Below are 18,425 nucleotides of genomic sequence, written 5' to 3' on the forward strand. Positions count from 1 at the left end.
ACAACAATCTCGTGGAGTAGAGCGGCATGAAGCAACGAGTTTATTCGCAGCGTTCCCCTGCCAGTTCAGCTGATACGAGTTGAGGTGAGTTGAGGTGAGGTGAGTTTAGTTGAGGTGAGTTGAGGTGAGTTGAAGTGAGTTGAGGTGAGGTGAGATGAGGTGAGGTGAGTTGAGGTGACGTGAGTTGGGGTGAGGTTAGTTGAGGTGAGGCAAGTTGGGATGAGGTGAGTTGAAGTGAGGTGAGTTGAGGTGAGGTGAGTTGAGGTGAGTTACGATGGGGTGAGGTGAGTTGAGGTGAGGTTGAGTTGTGATGAGGAGAGAGTATTTGAGATTATGTAATCCTAGTCTTTTTTTGAAGCCACACCTGGAGTGGAGACATCTGTACTCGCTCACACGTCAACACATTCCAGGGCACGCTTCGTGATATGCAAATCAAACTGAAAGACTTCCTGCTTCCTTGTCACCTATTGACGTGGCTTGTTCCTCGTTTAGCATCTCAGACGCAGCCAGCGACAGCCTGAGAAACAGACAGCGACTGCCTGAGATACAGAGACTGCCTGAGCTACACTCAGAGACTGACTGAGCTACAACCAGAGACTGCCTGAGATACAGACAGAGACTGACTGAGCTACAGACAAAGACTGCCTGAGCTACAACCAGATACTGCCTGAGCTACAGCCAGCGACTGCCTGAGCTACAGTGACTGCCTGATCTGCAACCAGCGTCCGTCTCTGAGTGGAGCCCCAGGGCCATGGCGAGTGCGGCTCCCAGTGGTAGCGAGGCTCCAGGGGACTTGACCTGCCCCATTTGCCTGGACGCCTTCCGCTGCCCCTGCACGCTCAGCTGCGGCCACTCGTTCTGCCTCAAGTGCGTGGAGGGCGCCTGGGATTCGGCCAAGTCCTTCTCCTGCCCCCAGTGCCGAGTGACCTTCCCTCGGAAGCCCAAGCTGAGCAAGAACTTCACGCTCGCCAACCTGGTGGAGCAGCGCAGTGCCGCAGAGAAAATGGCCACCGTGGTCTTGTGTGACTTCTGCAACGATGGCACGACTGCTGCCTCGAAGACCTGCCTCAGGTGTGATATGTCATATTGTGTGACTCATGTAAAGCCTCATCAGGAGAACTCGAAGTTCAAGGACCACATTCTGGTGGCTCCAGGCACGAATCCTGAAGAACGTAAATGCAAGAATCACAGAAAGAGGATCAAGTTTTACTGCCGACAGGACGAGAGTTTAGTCTGCACAACCTGTACCATCGCAGGAGACCACAAGGGTCACGATGTGGCTACGCTGGAGGATGAGCACAAGACACAAGAGGTGAGACGGTCTGCGAGTGTGAGCGGGAGCCCCTCCTGCATGAAGTCATCATTTCCCAGCACGAACTAAACAATAACATCCAGCTAAATATCATTCCTCTATCAGCTGCCCATTGTTTCTTCACATTTTAACAGGCTTGTTTTACTTTAAAGTTTGCTGAGGTTGTCATAGTGCAGAAATAATACAACCACAAGTTATTATCAATCCTGTTGTTTGGCAAATTTATAAAAGTACTCTTAGCATTTTCTTTTTTACTGAAGAACTGTAATGCATACAATGTGTTCTTAAATTTACGTGAGTGCATAGACTGTGGTTTGTATAACAAAAAAGTGGTTTATGGTATAGAAGAGCAGAAACTTTTTATATTTTACCAAGTGAAGCTCACTGAGCTATGTAGCTTTTTTTCAGAGGCAACCTGGCTACAAATGGCAGCTCAACGAAGTGACTTATCAGGTCTAAATGTATAGCAGCCAATAACTCTAAATGCACCTTCCTAAACGTGGACAGAAAAACCGGAGGACCCGGAGAAAAATCCATGCGACCATGGAGAGAGACATGCTAACTGCATATATACAGGTATCAATGTCCGGTTCGAACCAACGACCTCCTGTATCGCAGGCAAGGCAGATAACATCTCGTCACTCCGGCACCCTGTCCACCCACTACTCAGCCCCGCCCACTACTCAGGTAGCCCCAACCACTGCTCAGGTAGCTCCACCCACTACTCAGCACCGCCCACTACTCAGGCAGCCCAACCCAACACTTGGTTAGCCCCACCCACTTCTCAGGTAGCCCTTCCACATGCTCAAGTATCCCCACCCACTGCTTAGGTAGCTCCATCCACTACTCAGCACCGCTCACTACTCACGCAGCCCCAACCACTACGCAGGTAGCCCCACCCACTACGCAGGTAGCCCCACCCACTGCTTAGGTAGCTCCATCCACTACTCAGCACCGCTCACTACTCACGCAGCCCCAACCACTACGCAGGTAGCCCCAAACAATACACAGGTAGCTCTGCCCACTGCTGAGGCAGCTCCACCAACAACTTAGGAACCCCCCCCCCCCCACTGCTCAGGTAGCCCCACCCACTACTTAGGTAGCCCTGCGCACGTTTGAGCTCCTCAAAAAATAAGTTCCCTGCAGCGCTTGCTCACCCAGCCTCGATCGATTCACGGGGGCTACTGCCCCTGTCACTGTGGAGGGGTTCGCGTGGAGCGGGGGTGAGAGGGGACGCTCAGAGAGTGAGTGGAGTCTCCCCTGGTGACGTCTCTCACAGAATCAAGTGGGAGAGGAGACGCGGGCGGTGAAGGAAAAGAGGAGGGAGGCGGAGGAGTCCGTGAGGCAGATGGAGGCCGCTCGCAGGGACGTGCAGGTACCGCGTGTGGACCGGACTCTGTGACCCCGTGACTCCACCCTGAGTAGGGTTTGTGATGGAGGATAACTCCATTCCTTCACATGGACTTCAAATTGGCTCCGAACACATCGTGGGACTCAAGACACACGGTCAATGCACCTCAATAATCAGGACGAGCAAAGAGGTGGTTTTCATCTCTACTGAGAAACTCAATCATTGGTTGAAATACACATTCCCATATCTCCATACAACTTACCAGTTCAACGTCTGTTATCTATATTGATCAGATGAGGTGCTACATACCTATTATCCAATACTCTGGTGGCAGAGTTTGTAGATCACACACAGACTGTTGTATGCCATTTTATTGAAACCAATCAGGCATTAGAGTGACCAGGTGCAAGTGTAGTGGATTCACGGAGAGTGGAGGCGACTTGTAGAGGCAACGCGTTTATTACAACGGTAACAATAGCAGTCTCACACAAAGGGGCAGCGCCCCTTTACCCTTCTTCCTGGGGAGGTACGGCCTCCGGGCTCGCGTGCCCTATCACTGGGGCTACGAGCTTGACCTAGGGGAGGCTACACTGACCCAACCCAGCCAAGGTACGGGTCCCGACCACTGGCCCACTGAGTCCCAGCTCTTACAAGGGCAGCGGGTTTATGGGACACAGGGTCCTATGTTAGCTGGTCTTCTGGCTTCGGTCTTCAGACTGGCCCTGGACCCGTCCAGAGGTCCGGCTTTTATACATCTCCCCAGATGTATCCGCCCCTGGCCACGTCTCTCTTCCAGAGAGTTCCAGGGGAGGTCTCGGGGGATCCTAGTACACCCCACAGCCCCCCCCCCCCTGCTTTGGGGCTGGGGATTGTAACGACTGTCATGCCGTTCCAAGTTACTGCCCCAGGTGGGCCCTGTCTGCTACTGCAGTTAAGTACACAGCCCATTTACAGCGCTACACAAGTATAGCAAGTGTCTTCTTGGTTCTTTCGGTAAAGTCACGTAAAAGGAAAATAATAAAATAATAAAAATAAAACATTATAAAATACAATTCTCACGACGTTTCGGCCACAACGCAAGCAGCCGTCCTCAGGTAAAGAACAGGTCTGTCGGAAAGACAGCGTCTGAATGAGCACCACCATGTTTGGCAGCGTATATTTAAACTGGGTTTCGAGGAGGAAGGGCGCCTTGACAAGGGAATTTGCATATCAAGAGGAATTTAGCATATTTATGGAAAATGCAGATATGGGATTAGTCACTACTTGTGGAATGCTTGGGAGGTGGGGGGGGGGGGGTCTCAAAGTTAAATTATGCCCGTCCATTATGTAGGATTAGCAGCAACAAAGGGAGGAAGTAGCAGTAATAAAGGGAAGGAATTTTTAATAGTAAGGCACTGCAGCAGCCAGACCACCACGTAAAAAACTAAAATATAAACTACATCAATATCATCAGTATACTAAATATACTCTCCAATATGCTGAGCTACTAACAGTAAGTCATACATTACAATTCTTTGTCGCAAAAAATATAATATGCCTCCAGCTAAACTTTTTCCTTACATCACACGGATCTACCCCCGTACTATATACTGCCATAGACAAACCCAACATTAAATTATATACTGCATTACTATACACCACCCTATACCTTCGACTATACATTTTAATATTACACTATGTATTATTCTACCCACCCTACTGTATACCACACTGCTGTATATTCACTATACAATTAGGATACTATATATTACCTTATACGTTATATTAAACATTACACTTTTATACTATTTATTATTATACAATCTGCTATACACTATACCATTGACCGTCACGTGAAAGGTACTAAGAGGAAGCAACGAAATATGTCAATGGGAGAGTGGTGATAGGAGACTTGCAGCGGAGCAAAGACTACATTCCCTGCGTAGAATACAAAAGATATATAGTCAATGCCAGTGAGTGGACTGCGGTCTGAAAGTCACCGTAAACGTGAACAAAATAAGTTAAGATCCGAAATGGTTTATTACTTCCTTCCAATGATTGCTGAGCCAGAATCCATCTTCTCGGCTAAAATTGTCTTTGTGTTTGTATATGTGGATCGCCTAATGAACGAATCTCTCATGGTAGCCAGATGGCTTGCAGAGAACCTCTGTCTTGGAGAAGCCAATGTCATGTGAGCCCACAGAATTGTAACAGTGATCTGCCACGGCTGAGGTGTTTGTCCTACCGTGTTTCAAGTCTGCTTTATGTTCACGGATGCCGTCCGAGACATGTCGTTTGGTTTCTCCAATGTAACTGCTACCACAGAGGGAACTTAGTTTGTAGGCGCCAGGGTACTGTATGTCGGAAACCACATCTTTTACAGACGGGACCAGATCACGGAATTTATGTACTGTGTTGAATCGGACCTGGATCTTGTGTTTATTCAGGATTTTGGAGATCTTTTTTGTGACCCCCGCAATGTAGGGTAAGGTGATGGTTTTGAATGGCTCCTCAACAGGATCCTTCTTGATAGTTGGAGTGATGGCTTTGCGGATTGTGTAGTCGGAGTAACCATTAGCCTTAAGAGCTTGGCGTACGTGCTTGAGTTCACTGGCAATGTGTCCCTGAAGAAGAATTCCCTCATCAAGACTCTACACTATAGAGCCCAAAGCATCTCCGACCAGGAACACATTGCCAGTGAACTCAACCATTTCGGATCTTAACTGATTGTGTTCACGTTTACGGTGACTTTCAGACCACAGTCCACTCACTGGCATTGACTGTATAGTAATGCAGTATATAATTTAATGTTGGGTTGGTCTATGGCAAACCCAACATTAGATCTGTGTGATGTAAGGAAAAGTTTAGCTGGAGGCATATTATATTTTTTGCGACATAGAATTGTAATGTATGTCTTACTGTTCGTAGCTCATCATATTGGAGAGTATATTTAGTATACTGATGATACTGATGTAGTTTATATTTTATTTTTTTACGTGGTGGTCTGGCTGCTGCAGCGCCTTACTATTAAAAATTCCTTCCCATTATTACTGCTACTTACTGCCTTTGTTGCTGCTAATACTACATAATGCACTGGCATAAAATGACTTTGAGACCCCCCCCCACCTCCCACGCATTCCACAAGTAGTGACTAATCCCATATCTGCATTTTCCATAAACATGCTAAATTCCTCTTGATATGCAAATTCCTTTGTCAAGGCGCCCTTCCTCCTCTAAACCCAGCTTAAATATACGCTGCCAAGTTGGTGCTCATTCAGACGCAGTCTTTCCAACAGACCTGTTCTTCACCTGAGGACGGCTGCTTGCGTTGTGGCAGAAACGTCGTGAGAATTGCATTTTATTATGTTTTATGTTTATTATTTTATTATTTCCCTTCTACGTGACTTTACCGAAAGAACCAAGAAGATGAATCCCTGCAGTCACGAAAGCTTTAAATCGAAATATAGCAAGTGTTTTCATGATCCGTTCTCTTCATCCATACATCTCGTTTTCTGTCACATTCAATACATTAATTTAAAGAGGAATTGGCCTAACTTCCCATTTCATTAGGGCTCTACTTGTTATAGGCAAATTACAGATTTCCCTTCGCTTCATGTGAAGGTAAACAAAGCACTGTCCTGATAGCCTTGTGCAATGGGAATGGCACAGACGCTAAATGTACTCATAATGGTATTTGATTATTTAATTGCCTCACAGCCCCCACCGGTTATGGCGAATCGTGTGGAAGTGAAAATGCACAGTGGCGTTATCAGAGGTAGAAGGAGGCCTCAGAGCTACAGACTCGTATCACTGTCTGGACACCTTGGAGTTGCACTCGGGTGACACCGACCTGAATGTCATTTCACAAAGAACCAGACATTTAATGAACAGAAGTGGCATTTCTTTCTCTTTGCAGGGATCCTTGACAGATGAAAAGGCCTCAATCTCTGGCAGATTCGCCCGCGCGAGAGCAGCGTTGGATGCAGAGGAAAAGGCGGCTTTAGAACAAGCGGAGCAGAAAGGGCGCGACCAGCTGTCCCAGATCGAGAAGAAGATCGCTCACTACCAACGCGAGATCAGCGAGCTCCAGGCAGCAGCCACTCGCCTGCAGGCCCTAGTGCAGGAGAGGGACTCGCTCGCGTTCCTGCAGGTGAGCGATGAGTCTCCAGTGTCGCTATTGGCACAGAGCCCTCTCACCAGCAGCAGCAGAAGGAGGCTCCTGAATGAGCTCACATCCACTGGACTTGAGAACACAGCTCCACTCATGGACTCGCATCGCAGCTGCAGTGACTGCCATTTGGAAGCCCAGCTCATATTTTCTCAGTTAAATGAATTCTCTCTCCCGTCCTTTAACAAATTCCCATTAAGTTTGTTTTATTGTGAATATAAACTAAATGTTATTGGATTTGCACTTTTTAAATAAACCCTACAACAACAATGTGCACGGTATTCATGATTATCATAAGCCATGCTCTATCCACTTATTGATGAAGTCCTCCCCATGCCATTGCCACATCTCATGATGCTGCGATGCAACAATCCACCAGCGCCTGCTCACGAGCCAATGTCATCTCTGCTTCTTACTTTGTGGACCTCTTCTTGGATGCGCGACCTTCAGTGTTCATATTCGTGCGGCTAAAATAAATACGGTCTCATGCGCTTGTTATTCATATCCTTGTGTGTTTACCACCACTTCTGCAAGACCTGCACCATGTGCATTTGTAACACCAGAAATTACCAGTCCTAAGTTCTTCTCAACACAGATCAATATCAACCGGTCTCACTCTAAAATATTAGTCTTGCAAATCAGTGTTGGTTCTCATGCGGGTGGCGAGATGCTAACTACATCGCCTGGTATACCGGAGGTCGTGGATTTGATCCCAGACCTGACATCCCTATATATTTTGAGATTTCAAGTCTCTCTCCATGGTCGCATGGATTTTTCTCCGCGTCCTGCAGTATTTCCACGAGATGAACCACTTCGTTGAGCTATCATTTGTGGCCAGGTCGCTTCTGAAAAAGAGCTCTATTGCTCCGTGGGACTTATGTGGAAAGATTTCATTTGTTTATAGTTGACTTTTAACCGGTCTCTGAAATATTTGCCCCGTAAGTTAGTGTTGGCGATCATGGGGTCATAAGCCAAGACTTTGGGGTTTACATTCCACGGTGTTGCAGTGAGAACTCCACTGATCACAAGGGATTGGAGGTAGAGTCACAGTAATTCATCTCTCTCTCCCACAGGGGCACCTGGAGCAGAAGCGCAGGAAAAAGACGACTTTCACTCACGACTCAACACATGACATGGGACTGAGTATGGGGTGCGGGCAGTGAGACATTGGCTGTGTGTGGTGATGCCGTGTGATGTTGATGCTGTGTGTGGTGATGCTGTGTGAAGCTGTGTGGTGATGCTGTGTGGTGATGCTGTGTGTTGATGCTGTGTGTTGATGATGTGTGTGATGATGCTGTGTGCGTTTATGCTGTGTGTTGATACTGTGTGGTTATAGTAATTCTGTGTGGTGATGCTGTAATTGTGAGATGAGTGATGATGCTTTGTTTGATGAGTGCCTGTGTGGAGCAGTGATGATCCCACGCGTTATGATGCTGTTGTAGTGACATAAGAAGGGAGGGGCTGCTGGGGGCTCTGGGACCCTGGGCGGGCCAGGCGCTTAAGCCTCTTGGCGCCAGGCGCTGGGTTCCCAGGCGGGTCAGACGCTTAAGCCTCTTGGCGCCAGGCGTTGGGTTCGCGGGTGGCCCAGGTGCTTAAGCCGCTTGGCGCCACCAACGGGGGGGGGGGGGGCTGTGTGTGCTCTGTGGGATATCTGGAGGCGCACACGGCCCCACCCCTCGTTGGGGACTAGGCATAAAAGGGGAGCTCCCTGGACGATCAGGGCCAGTCGTAGCTCAAGACCCAAGACCCAAGACCAGCCATCTGAGGACCCTGGGACGCTGTGAGAGCCAGTGGTGGGACTCTGGAACTCCCGACTCTACGACCTTGTGAGGGCGAGTTCCAGAGCATAGCCAGAGTAGTGTATCTAGGCTGTGTACCTAGGCTGTGTACCTGGGAGTTGTTACAGAGTATCAGGACTGTTGGACTGTTGGAGTGCTGTTGGATTGTAATAAAGAAGTTACCTCTACAAGTGTCTCCGGAACCTGTTACATTTGGCGTCAGAAGTGGCCATGGAAACAGGAAGTAAGCCACATACCTTCAGTCCTGACGGCGATGTCGAGGAGCAAGCGGCGACGGGGCAGCCAACTCGGGCCGACAACGACGCCGCACCGCCGGCTGAGCAGCCGTCCACCACACCTGCCGATCCTCCTCCAGCGTCGGGAGCAGCAATGGAGGAAACGCTGCTTCGCCTCACTGAGCTGCTCCACGCCACCGTCTCCATCCTGGACGACATGCGTCGCTCACAGGCGGAGACAGGAGGGAGAGAGGCGGTGCAGCGGCCGCGCCATTCCGCCGCCTCCAACACAAGTATGTCAGCCGTTCCCGCCGCAAATACATCCGGCTGTGTCGTCACTTCTGCCGGGGGAGCAATGACCGCTGGGAGCGATGGTCAAAACAAACAACGCCGCGTCATCAGCGCTGCGTCCCTCACCGCCGAGTGACAGCGCTGCGAACGCGAAGCCAGCTTCAGCCGGGTTGCCAGGCAACGAGCGTGGGGCTCACGTCCAGCAACGCCTGCCGGACCTCAAGGCATTTTCTTCAGAGGGGGGTGAGTGGGCAGCGTTCGAACGCCGGTTCGTCTCTCTTATAGAGACGTCCGGCTGGTCGGAGTATGAAGCGTTCCAGGGCCTCCCGGCCATGCTCGACGACGACGCCCTCGCAGCACTTCTTGCGGTGCCATGAGCGAAACGTGCCATGTTCACGGATGCCCTTCATCAGATGCGGCTGATTTATGGACCCCCGTCCGAAGCACGTCACCGCTTCGATGCGAGGAGGAAGAAGGCCTTCGAGTCGGCGATGGGGTACCGCAGCGCGCTGCTGGCCATGGCGCGGGTTGCCTACCCTCGCATGGATGAAGACGCTGTGGAGTCGCTCGTGCTGCAGAAGCTCATGAGCTTGGCCCGCCAGCTTCGAGTTGCCATGCCGACAGCCGACGACGACTTCACGTCGTTACGTGCTGCCAGGTGCATCCAAGCACACCTACATTGCAATGAGGACACGACCATCGCCGCCTGCGCAGGCCCACCTGATGCACAAGCCTATGACATGCATTCGGGGCCTCATCAGGCCTTCGCGGCAACAGAAAGTCGCGGATCGTCCAACTGGCGATCCCAGCGAGATCACCACCAGCGGAACCGGCCAACCTCGCGCCAGGATGGGGCGTCCATCATCTGCCACAACTGTGGCCTTCGGGGCCCAGTGGCGTCCGGTTGCCGGGTCCCCCGACGCCGGACCTCAGGACCTCCGGCGCCTCGCCCACCACCGTATCCTCGGCATACCCAGGCGAGTAACGACACCTCGCACTCTCGGCCCCCACTTACAACAAGCACGCACCCTCACACCCCACAGGGGGGTCATGCTTTGGAGGAGGGGGATTCGGGCCCATCATTGAACAACCGGGCGCTCGGACCAGGTCAATGGTCCGAGTTGGCCCATAGGGTCGTTGCCGCGGCGGCAGGGTCCTCTGCCGTAGTGGGTTCCATCGAGGGCATTGATGTTCGTATGTTGATCGATACGGGTGCGTCGGCGACCATCATTTCAGACATAATTTATAACATTCTGCCCGATACATGCCGTCCCTTGCAGCCAGTTGATGTGCCATGCCATGCCGCAAATGGGGGTTTGTTGGGCATCACCGGACGGATCAATGCTCAGATCCGCATTGCTGACGTCCAATTAGTTGGGCCCATTTTGGTCTTATCAACCCTCGCCGTTCCGTGCCTCCTCGGAACAGATTTCTTGGGGAAGATGCCCATTAAAATTCTCATTAACAAAGGGTGTATTGAGCTCCCCTCCGGCCGACGCATGGCCTTCCTGCCCACACCCACTCGGTTACACTCCGCATCTACGACGGTGCAGGCGTTGGCGGCCTGCACAATTCACATTCCTCCCGGCTCTCAGATGTTAGTTCCTCTCCGGTTTTGTGAACCCCTTGACTACGACGCGTTCATGGGGGGTGCTGTGATCGGGCCTTCGCGTTCAGCTGAGCGGGTGTCGGACCTCCTGCGAAGCGATACGACCCCTTTATCCAGGTCCTTAACGTGGGATTGGAAACGGCCGTTATCTGTCAGGGAATGGTGCTTGCTCACACGACGCCAGCCCCGTCAGAAGATGTGATCGTGGGTCACGTAGGGGGCGAGTCTTCTTCCGTTGCCAAGCCAGGTCCTGACACACGATGGCTCGACGCGCTTTGCTCCACTTCTGCCGATTTGTCACCATTACAGCATGCTAAATTACGCACGCTGCTGAGCGATTTCGCCGACGTTTTCAGTCAAAGCAAATTCGACATTGGCTGCTCTAAATTGCTAAGCCACCACATCGACACGGGTGATGCCGCTCCAATTCGTCAAAACTCATTCCGGTTGAGCCCGGCCGAAAAGGAACATGTACGGGTGGCCGTCAACGATATGTTGGCGGCCGATGTCATTACGCCATCAAATAGCCCATGGGGGGCGCCGATCGTTCTTGTTAAGAAGCACGACGGGAGCCTCTGCTTTTGTGTTGACTTCAGGAAACTTAATAAGATTTCTGTGGCCGACGCCTACCCGCTTCCCAGGATGGACGAGTCGCTCGATGCCTTAGCAGGTGCGCACTACTTCTCCACCTTGGATCTCCTCTCGGGGTTTTGGCAGCTACCCCTTGATGACGCATCCAAACCAAAGACGGCCTTTCGCACGCCGCAGGGACTGTTCCAATTCAACAGACTTCCCATGGGTCTTCACTCTGCCCCGGCAACGTTCCAGCACCTGATGGAGCTGGTCCTCGCTGGGCTCCAGTGGGATTCTTGCCTAATCTACCTCGACGATGTAATCATGTTCAGCAAAACTTTTGATGAACACCTCACGCGATTGAAGGCAGTTTTCCTTAAAATGCGGGCGGCTAACCTCAAATTCAAACCGCAAAAGTGCCACCTCATGAGGGATTCGGTTCGTTACTTGAGCCATATTGTCAGCCGCTCGGGAATTGTCACGGACCCCGAAAAGACAAATTGCGTGCGCTCATGGCCAACTCCTACCTCTGTTGGGGAGGTGCGGAGTTTTATCGGCTTCGCCTCATATTATCGACGATTTGTTGCAGGATTCGCATCCATCGCGAAGCCCCTCCACGCATTAACGGCCAAAGGGGTAAAATTCCGTTGGGGAGAGTTAGAACAGGCATCGTTCAATGCCGTCCGAAAAGCACTGGTCGATGCTCCTACCCTGTCTTATCCAGATTTTACCACTCCGTTCATTCTGGATACAGACGCCAGCAACACCGGAATTGGAGGGGTGCTGTCGCAAATTGTCAATGGAGTGGAGCGCGTCGTCGCCTATGGCAGCAGGGTGCTGTCGCCCGCGGAGCAACGTTACTGCGTGACACGCTGCGAATTGCTTGCTATCGTTTTTTTCATAAAGCAGTACAGACCATACGTGTATGGCAGGCATTTCACAGTACGCTCCGACCACGCGGCGCTACAATACGCCTTGCGAGTGGACCAACCATCTGGACAGCTCTCGCGTTGGCTCGAGATCCTCCAGGACTTTGCATTCACTGTCATTTACCGCAAGGGGATTCAACACGGGAACGCCGACGGGTTGTCGCGACTGCCGAACAATGGGCGCTGTGCTTGTTTTTTGGGTGCGGGGCATTGTAGGCAGCCTGACGGGGTACCGCTCCCATCCCTTGCGGCCGCGGCCGGGGATGGGGTCGGGGACCACGGGGCTCCCTCCACGCAAGTTCCGCAGGACGCATTGCTGGGCCTCGGGTTGGACGACTGGGGACGTCTTCAGATGGAAGACGTCTCCCTCCTCAAATTGAGACGCCGCGCTAGGGATGCCGAGGGTCACAGGGGGCAGGGGGGCCCCGTATCATATGTCATCCGGGAAGGCGTCCTCATGCATTGGGATGGGGGGTCCCAATCCCACACGTTGGTGGTGCCCACCTCCCTGCGGGGGCGACTTGTGTGGGAAACCCACAATCGCCTCTTGCACTTGGGTGTTCAGAAAACACTAGCTAAAATCCAATTGGAATTTTTCTGGCCGGGCATGGCAAACGATGTGGCTGACCTTGTGCAAGGTTGCACAGAATGTGCACGGCGAAAACCACCTGCTAGGCCGTCCTGCCCGCCGCTCCAATCCATTAAGGTTTCCCGGGTCAATGAAATCGTCGTATTGGATATTTTGGGTCCGTTTCCCGCTACTCCTCGGGGTAGTAAGTACCTTTTGGTTGGGGTCGAATATTTTACCCGATGGGCCATGGCCTGGCCACTCCCCAACCAGTCTGCAGCAGCCATAACGGAGGCCTTTTTCCAGGGCTACGTCCTGGATAAGGGTGCTCCCGAACGCCTGCTGACCGACCAAGGGAAAAATTTCTCTTCCACCCTGTTGCGGGATGTGTGCAACCTGCTCGGGACACACAAAATTCGCACCTCGCCATATCATCCCCAGACTGACGGTATGGTCGAGCGATTACATAGGACACTTACCTCCATGCTAAGCCACCAGGTGTCTGAGTCACAGACTGATTGGGATCTCCACATACCTGGTGTCTTGGCCGCCTATAGAATGGCGCCCCATGCTGCCACGTGGTACTCGCCATTCTATCTTATGTATGGTAGGGAGGTTTGCCCCCCAATCGACGTACAATTGCACATTAAACAGCCCGCACCTAAGGCTAAGATTGCCGACCACATCCGTGCTAATGTGCGTCGTATCGTGGATGCCCGGGAGGCTGCTCAAAATAACTCAGAAGCCCGTCAGCTTGCCAACGAGCGGTTGCGGAATCTCCGCACGTCCCGCCACGTTTGGGTAAAAGGGGACCGCGCCTGGCTCCACTGCCCACAGGTACCATTGGCTACTTCCTCAAAACTGCTTAAGCCTTGGAGAGGCCCGGTTGTTATTATTCGCGTTCTCCGCCCGCAGTGTGTCAGGATCCAGCATGGCAAGCGATGTTGGTTCGTGCACCCGTCACGTCTAAAACCTTACATTCAACCCTACACACCTCCTTCACTTCTCCGGGGCCGAGAGCGCGACATGTCTGACGAGCTGCGCCGCGATGATGCTGCTTCTAACTCTCGGGCAGGTCCCGCTGTCCCGCCCTCGGGTGCTTTGGGAATGAAACCTGCCACGGCCGACCCAGCGGGAACAAGCTTGCCCGCGGGATCAGCGACCCAGGACACAAGCGCAACAGCGGGTCGTCGGTCCCCTCCCGCCTCCATCGCGACTGATGGACCTGCCACTCGGACTCGCTCCAAACTCAAACGATTTTCATGACCCCCGCCCACGAACTCTCGTCCCATAGCGACGCCACTCACCTTGCCATCATGTATAGTGGGCGATTGAGGCGTGCGTTCATCCTGCATATATGTGTTTATACAGTGTTGTTCTGCATCAGTGGCCTGGAGTTTTTTTTTATACGCGTGACCACAGGAGGGGGAGAGGCGCTTTCTTCTCATTTTTTTTTCTTGATTTGTCACACACTCATTCTGATGGTTAACAAAGAATTTATTGTACAATTGTCTTTTTTTTGACAGCCGGGTCGGCTGGAGGCTACGTAGAGGTGGGTAATGTAGTGACATAAGAAGGGAGGGGCTGCTGGGGGCTCTGGGACCCTGGGCGGGCCAGGCGCTTAAGCCTCTTGGCGCCAGGCGATGGGTTCCCAGGCGGGTCAGACGCTTAAGCCTCTTGGCGCCAGGCGTTGGGTTCGCGGGTGGCCCAGGCGCTTAAGCCGCTTGGCACCACCAACGGGGGGGGGGGGGGCTGTGTGTGCTCTGTGGGATATCTGGGGGCGCACACGGCCCCACCCCTCGTTGGGGACTAGGCATAAAAGGGGAGCTCCCTGGACGATCAGGGCCAGTCGTAGCTCAAGACCCAAGACCCAAGACCAGCCATCTGAGGACCCTGGGATGCTGTGAGAGCCAGTGGTGGGACTCTGGAACTCCCGACTCTACGACCTTGTGAGGGCGAGTTCCAGAGCATAGCCAGAGTAGTATATCTAGGCTGTGTACCTAGGCTGTGTACCTGGGAGTTGTCACAGAGTATCAGGACTGTTGGACTGTTGGAGTGCTGTTGGATTGTAATAAAGAAGTTACCTCTACAAGTGTCTCCGGAACCTGTTACACTGTGATGCGTCTATGTGATTGAGCTGTGATGATCCTGTGAGTGACGATGCTCTATGTGAGACAGTGGCCATGTCTGCTCTGCTTTCACAGGACAGGGAGGGCTACAGCAGCTCCAACATCAGCTCCCAGCCAAGAGGACATTGCCTCGCTTCAAGTCCTGGAGACAACTTCAGTCAAACTCCTGTGTAAGTTCTTCAGTGTGAATCATGGGTGATGGGGCCAACTTGACAACAAAAAATGTGTGTGCACGAGGTCGACTGAGCCTCAAATAATCACCATTAGGGAGACAAAGGCGGCCAGGTGTAGTGCTGGCCATCCACCCCCTCGTGTGTCATCCCAGCCTTCAACGTTGCTGATTTTACCCAACAGTCTGTAAAGGATACACGGGGGATGTCTTTGTTTACATCCTGGAAACTGATGCGGTGTGTAAACAAAATCGCCACTAGGGAGACAAAAGTGTTCGAGCTTGTGCCATGCCAGCCTTCATAGACGCTCACGGACAGCACTTGTCCCATTCCAGTACAGGGTTAATTGTGATGTTGAGATGGAGTGTGTGCCTGTGAATGTGTCTGCATTTATGCATGGGGGGGAGCGGTGGCATAGTGTTGAGCACACCGCACTACGAACCCATTTACCAGGGCTTGATTTCCCGACATGGCTAACATCAGTGGCAGGTGATATCTGATCCAGTCCTGGGCCTCTGCTCGGCAGTTTTTACCTCATTAGTTCCTGATGTTAGTAATGGTCATAATGATGGTGATAGTGGTCGTGATGAGGATGGTTGTAATGATGCTGTTAGTGATGTGAGTGATGGGAATGGTGATAGCATTGGTGATGGTGTTGGTCGTGATGCTAGTGATGGTCGTGATGGTAATGGTGACATTGGTTATATTATAGGTGGTGGTGGTTGTGATGGAATTGCTGATGGTGCTGATGGTCGTGGTGATGATATTAATTATGGTGGTCATGGTAGTGATGGTGGTGATGATGGTGTTGATGGTCGTTGTGATGGATATGATGATGCTGGTCGTGTTGTGATTTTGGTGATAGTGATGGAAATGTTGATGGTGGATTATGGTGATGACGGTGTTCTGTAGTAATGTTGGCATCGCTGTTGTCACAGACGGACGCTCACCGACTCTGGACACAAACTCAGCTCATAACAAACTCCAGATCTCCTCGGATCTCAGGACGATGACAGGGGTCTGTGCCTCCCAGGGTCGCCCCGATCACCCACACCGGTTTGATGGCTGTGCACAAACCCTGTGCTGTGAGAGCTTCTCGTCGGGCCACCACTACTGGGAGGTGGACGTGGAGGACGTGCGGTATTGGCGGGTTGGAGTCACGTACGGGACAATCCCACGGAAAGGGGGTAATGCTGCACAGTTGCTGGGAGAGAGCGACGCGTCCTGGTGTTTACAGAAATATGATGACAACTTCTCAGTGTTTCATGGTGGAGTGAAGACTGCACTGTCGGTGAGGGGGGCCCCCTCCCCCCGCAGAATCGGGCTTCACCTGCACTGGGAGGGGGGGCTCCTGGCGTTTTACCGCGCCGACTCCATGGAGGTGATCCACGAGGTTCGGCAGAGATTCTTGCAGCCTCTCTACCCTGCGATGTGGGTGAGGTGTTTGAATGATCGATTGAAGATCGTGGATCTGAGTCGTGCATCCTGAGGATGAGGAGAGATAGAACCCCAATAAACGGTGGAGAGGGAGATGGTGAGGAGAGGGCAAAGTGAGGGTGAGGGGAAGGTGGAACGGAGGGTGAGGTTAGGTGAGGGTGAGGGGAGGGTGAGGTGAAAATTGAGGGAAGGGAGAGGTGAGCATGGAGGGGTAGGGTGAGGGGGGAGAGTGAGGTTCAGGTTGGCGTGCGTGAGCAATGTTGCCGATGCAGTTCAAATCGCAGGTTTGTGTGTCCGCTCCTTTGCCTGCAGTGCGCGCTCACCTCACCACGCCTCCTCATTCCTGCGATTCACCATCAGCAACATCGTCACCATCACCAACATCATCATTACCCCATCATCATCACTATCAACAACAACAACCGCCATTCGCCACTAAGTGGCGGTGACGTCAGCACGACGCTTGTGCCAAGCCATGTGCACCTTGAGGCCACGTGAAGTGTCGAACGCCCGCTGGCAGGAGGTCATGGCGCAGACCCAGATGCCACGGGTCGACTGACTGAGACGACTGGCTGATGCACCACCTGCGCCCCCTACTGTGCCAACTTGCTGTGCATTAGCCACCCGGCGCTCCGCTTGTTGTTGTGAGCGTCACTCCTCCGCCCTCCATTGTTGTTGGAGGACGACTGCCTCCAACTGCCTAGTAGCGTCCTTCACGATCCTCCTCCACAGAGGCCGATCTTGACACCGCTGGTTCCAGTCATCGGCAAGTCCACTCAGTTCCACATCCTCCTGTACCACATCACTCCATCTCTTCTCTAGCCCGTGCCGCACCCGTTTAGCCCCCTCGATCCGGCCGAACAAAAGCTGTTTAGGCATGCGGTGGCTGGGCAGGCGGTCTACATGGCCCAGCCAACGCAGCCTTGCCTGCCGTAGGAGCTCAACGATGGGGCCTTGTCCAGATCTTTCAAGGATTTGTGAGCTCCTCACACAATCCAGCCTGGTTAAACCCAGGATGGATCGTAGGCAGGCCAGCCTAAATATTTACAATTGGCGAAGATGCTCCATTAGGGGGGTCCACGTTTCGCAAGCGTAGAGAAGGGAGGGAATGACTGTGGCCGAGAAGACCTGAAGCTTCGTGCGGAGCGAGAGACGCCACCTTCGTTGGTCGTAATATGCATCATCAGGGAAATGTGAGCATGAGGAAGACGACGTTTTTGCCACCCAATGGTGTGCAATGTACTGCTTGTCTATGAAAAGACGCCGCATCTCATGATGCGTATGACGACAAAAAATCCACAGACTACCTGCTGGATCTCCTCTCTGTTTCAAAGAACAAATTTGACCTAAGGTCTTCGCTCATTTACAAGCTTCACATTCCCTATTGCCGTACAAATACTGGAGCAAGGGCCTTTGCTATTTAAGCCCCCAGGGTCTGGAATGCTATTGCCAATAAACTGCAACTTGAATCACTACCTATGAGATCTTCACTCAAAACTGCTCTAGAGGAGTTGTACAACCCTTGCTGCCACTGCTATTCAGTGGCCTGAAATCAAATGTATCGCTCCGGATGACCGCTGCAAAGTAACATCTTGTGTTTTGATTATAGTGTGCTAATCTTTAAAGATACATTGAAACATTTTGATATTCCTACCGATACTCCTGCTGTTATGCAGTGACTCATGCAGCCAGCTATGGTTGCAAAGTTTGCTCGTACATGTTATGTGTATCGTTTATTGTTACATTTTTATCACAGTTCCTATGATCACTGTTACATTGTTTTTGTAGCTTTATTTTGGTGATTTCGAAAAGGTTCTGGTTTAGCCATATTTGTTTGTTGTAGTACAGAGTTAGACTGATAATCTAAATTGTGTTATGGTTCTTATTGTTTGACT

At 51.9% G+C, this 18,425-nt stretch overlaps 1 protein-coding gene across 1 annotated transcript; it reads left to right on the top strand.

Annotated features, from left to right (window-relative positions):
• Positions 1–523: 523 nt before the first annotated feature.
• On the top strand, positions 524–16,582 carry LOC133339047 (tripartite motif-containing protein 14-like). The gene is made up of 6 exons (XM_061547170.1): positions 524–1,312; positions 2,592–2,687; positions 6,559–6,792; positions 7,884–7,960; positions 14,999–15,093; positions 16,032–16,582. The coding sequence occupies exons 1-6, from the start codon at positions 752–754 to the stop codon at positions 16,580–16,582; spliced, it is 1,614 nt and encodes a 537-aa protein (XP_061403154.1). The 5' UTR covers positions 524–751.
• Positions 16,583–18,425: the final 1,843 nt, after the last annotated feature.

Source organism: Lethenteron reissneri, unplaced genomic scaffold (genome assembly GCF_015708825.2).
Source record: "Lethenteron reissneri isolate LAM-NWPU_2019-01 unplaced genomic scaffold, ASM1570882v1 scaffold_1640, whole genome shotgun sequence".
NCBI classification, from domain to species: domain Eukaryota; kingdom Metazoa; phylum Chordata; class Hyperoartia; order Petromyzontiformes; family Petromyzontidae; genus Lethenteron; species Lethenteron reissneri.

Coding starts and splice junctions, on each gene's coding strand:
- LOC133339047 (XM_061547170.1), top strand. CDS start 752: ATGGCGAGTGCGGCTCCCAGTGGTAGCGAGGCTCCAGGGGACTTGACC. Junction 1,313..2,591: donor ATGAGCACAAGACACAAGAG/GTGAGACGGTCT, acceptor CGTCTCTCACAG/AATCAAGTGGGAGAGGAGAC. Junction 15,094..16,031: donor AACTTCAGTCAAACTCCTGT/GTAAGTTCTTCA, acceptor CTGTTGTCACAG/ACGGACGCTCACCGACTCTG.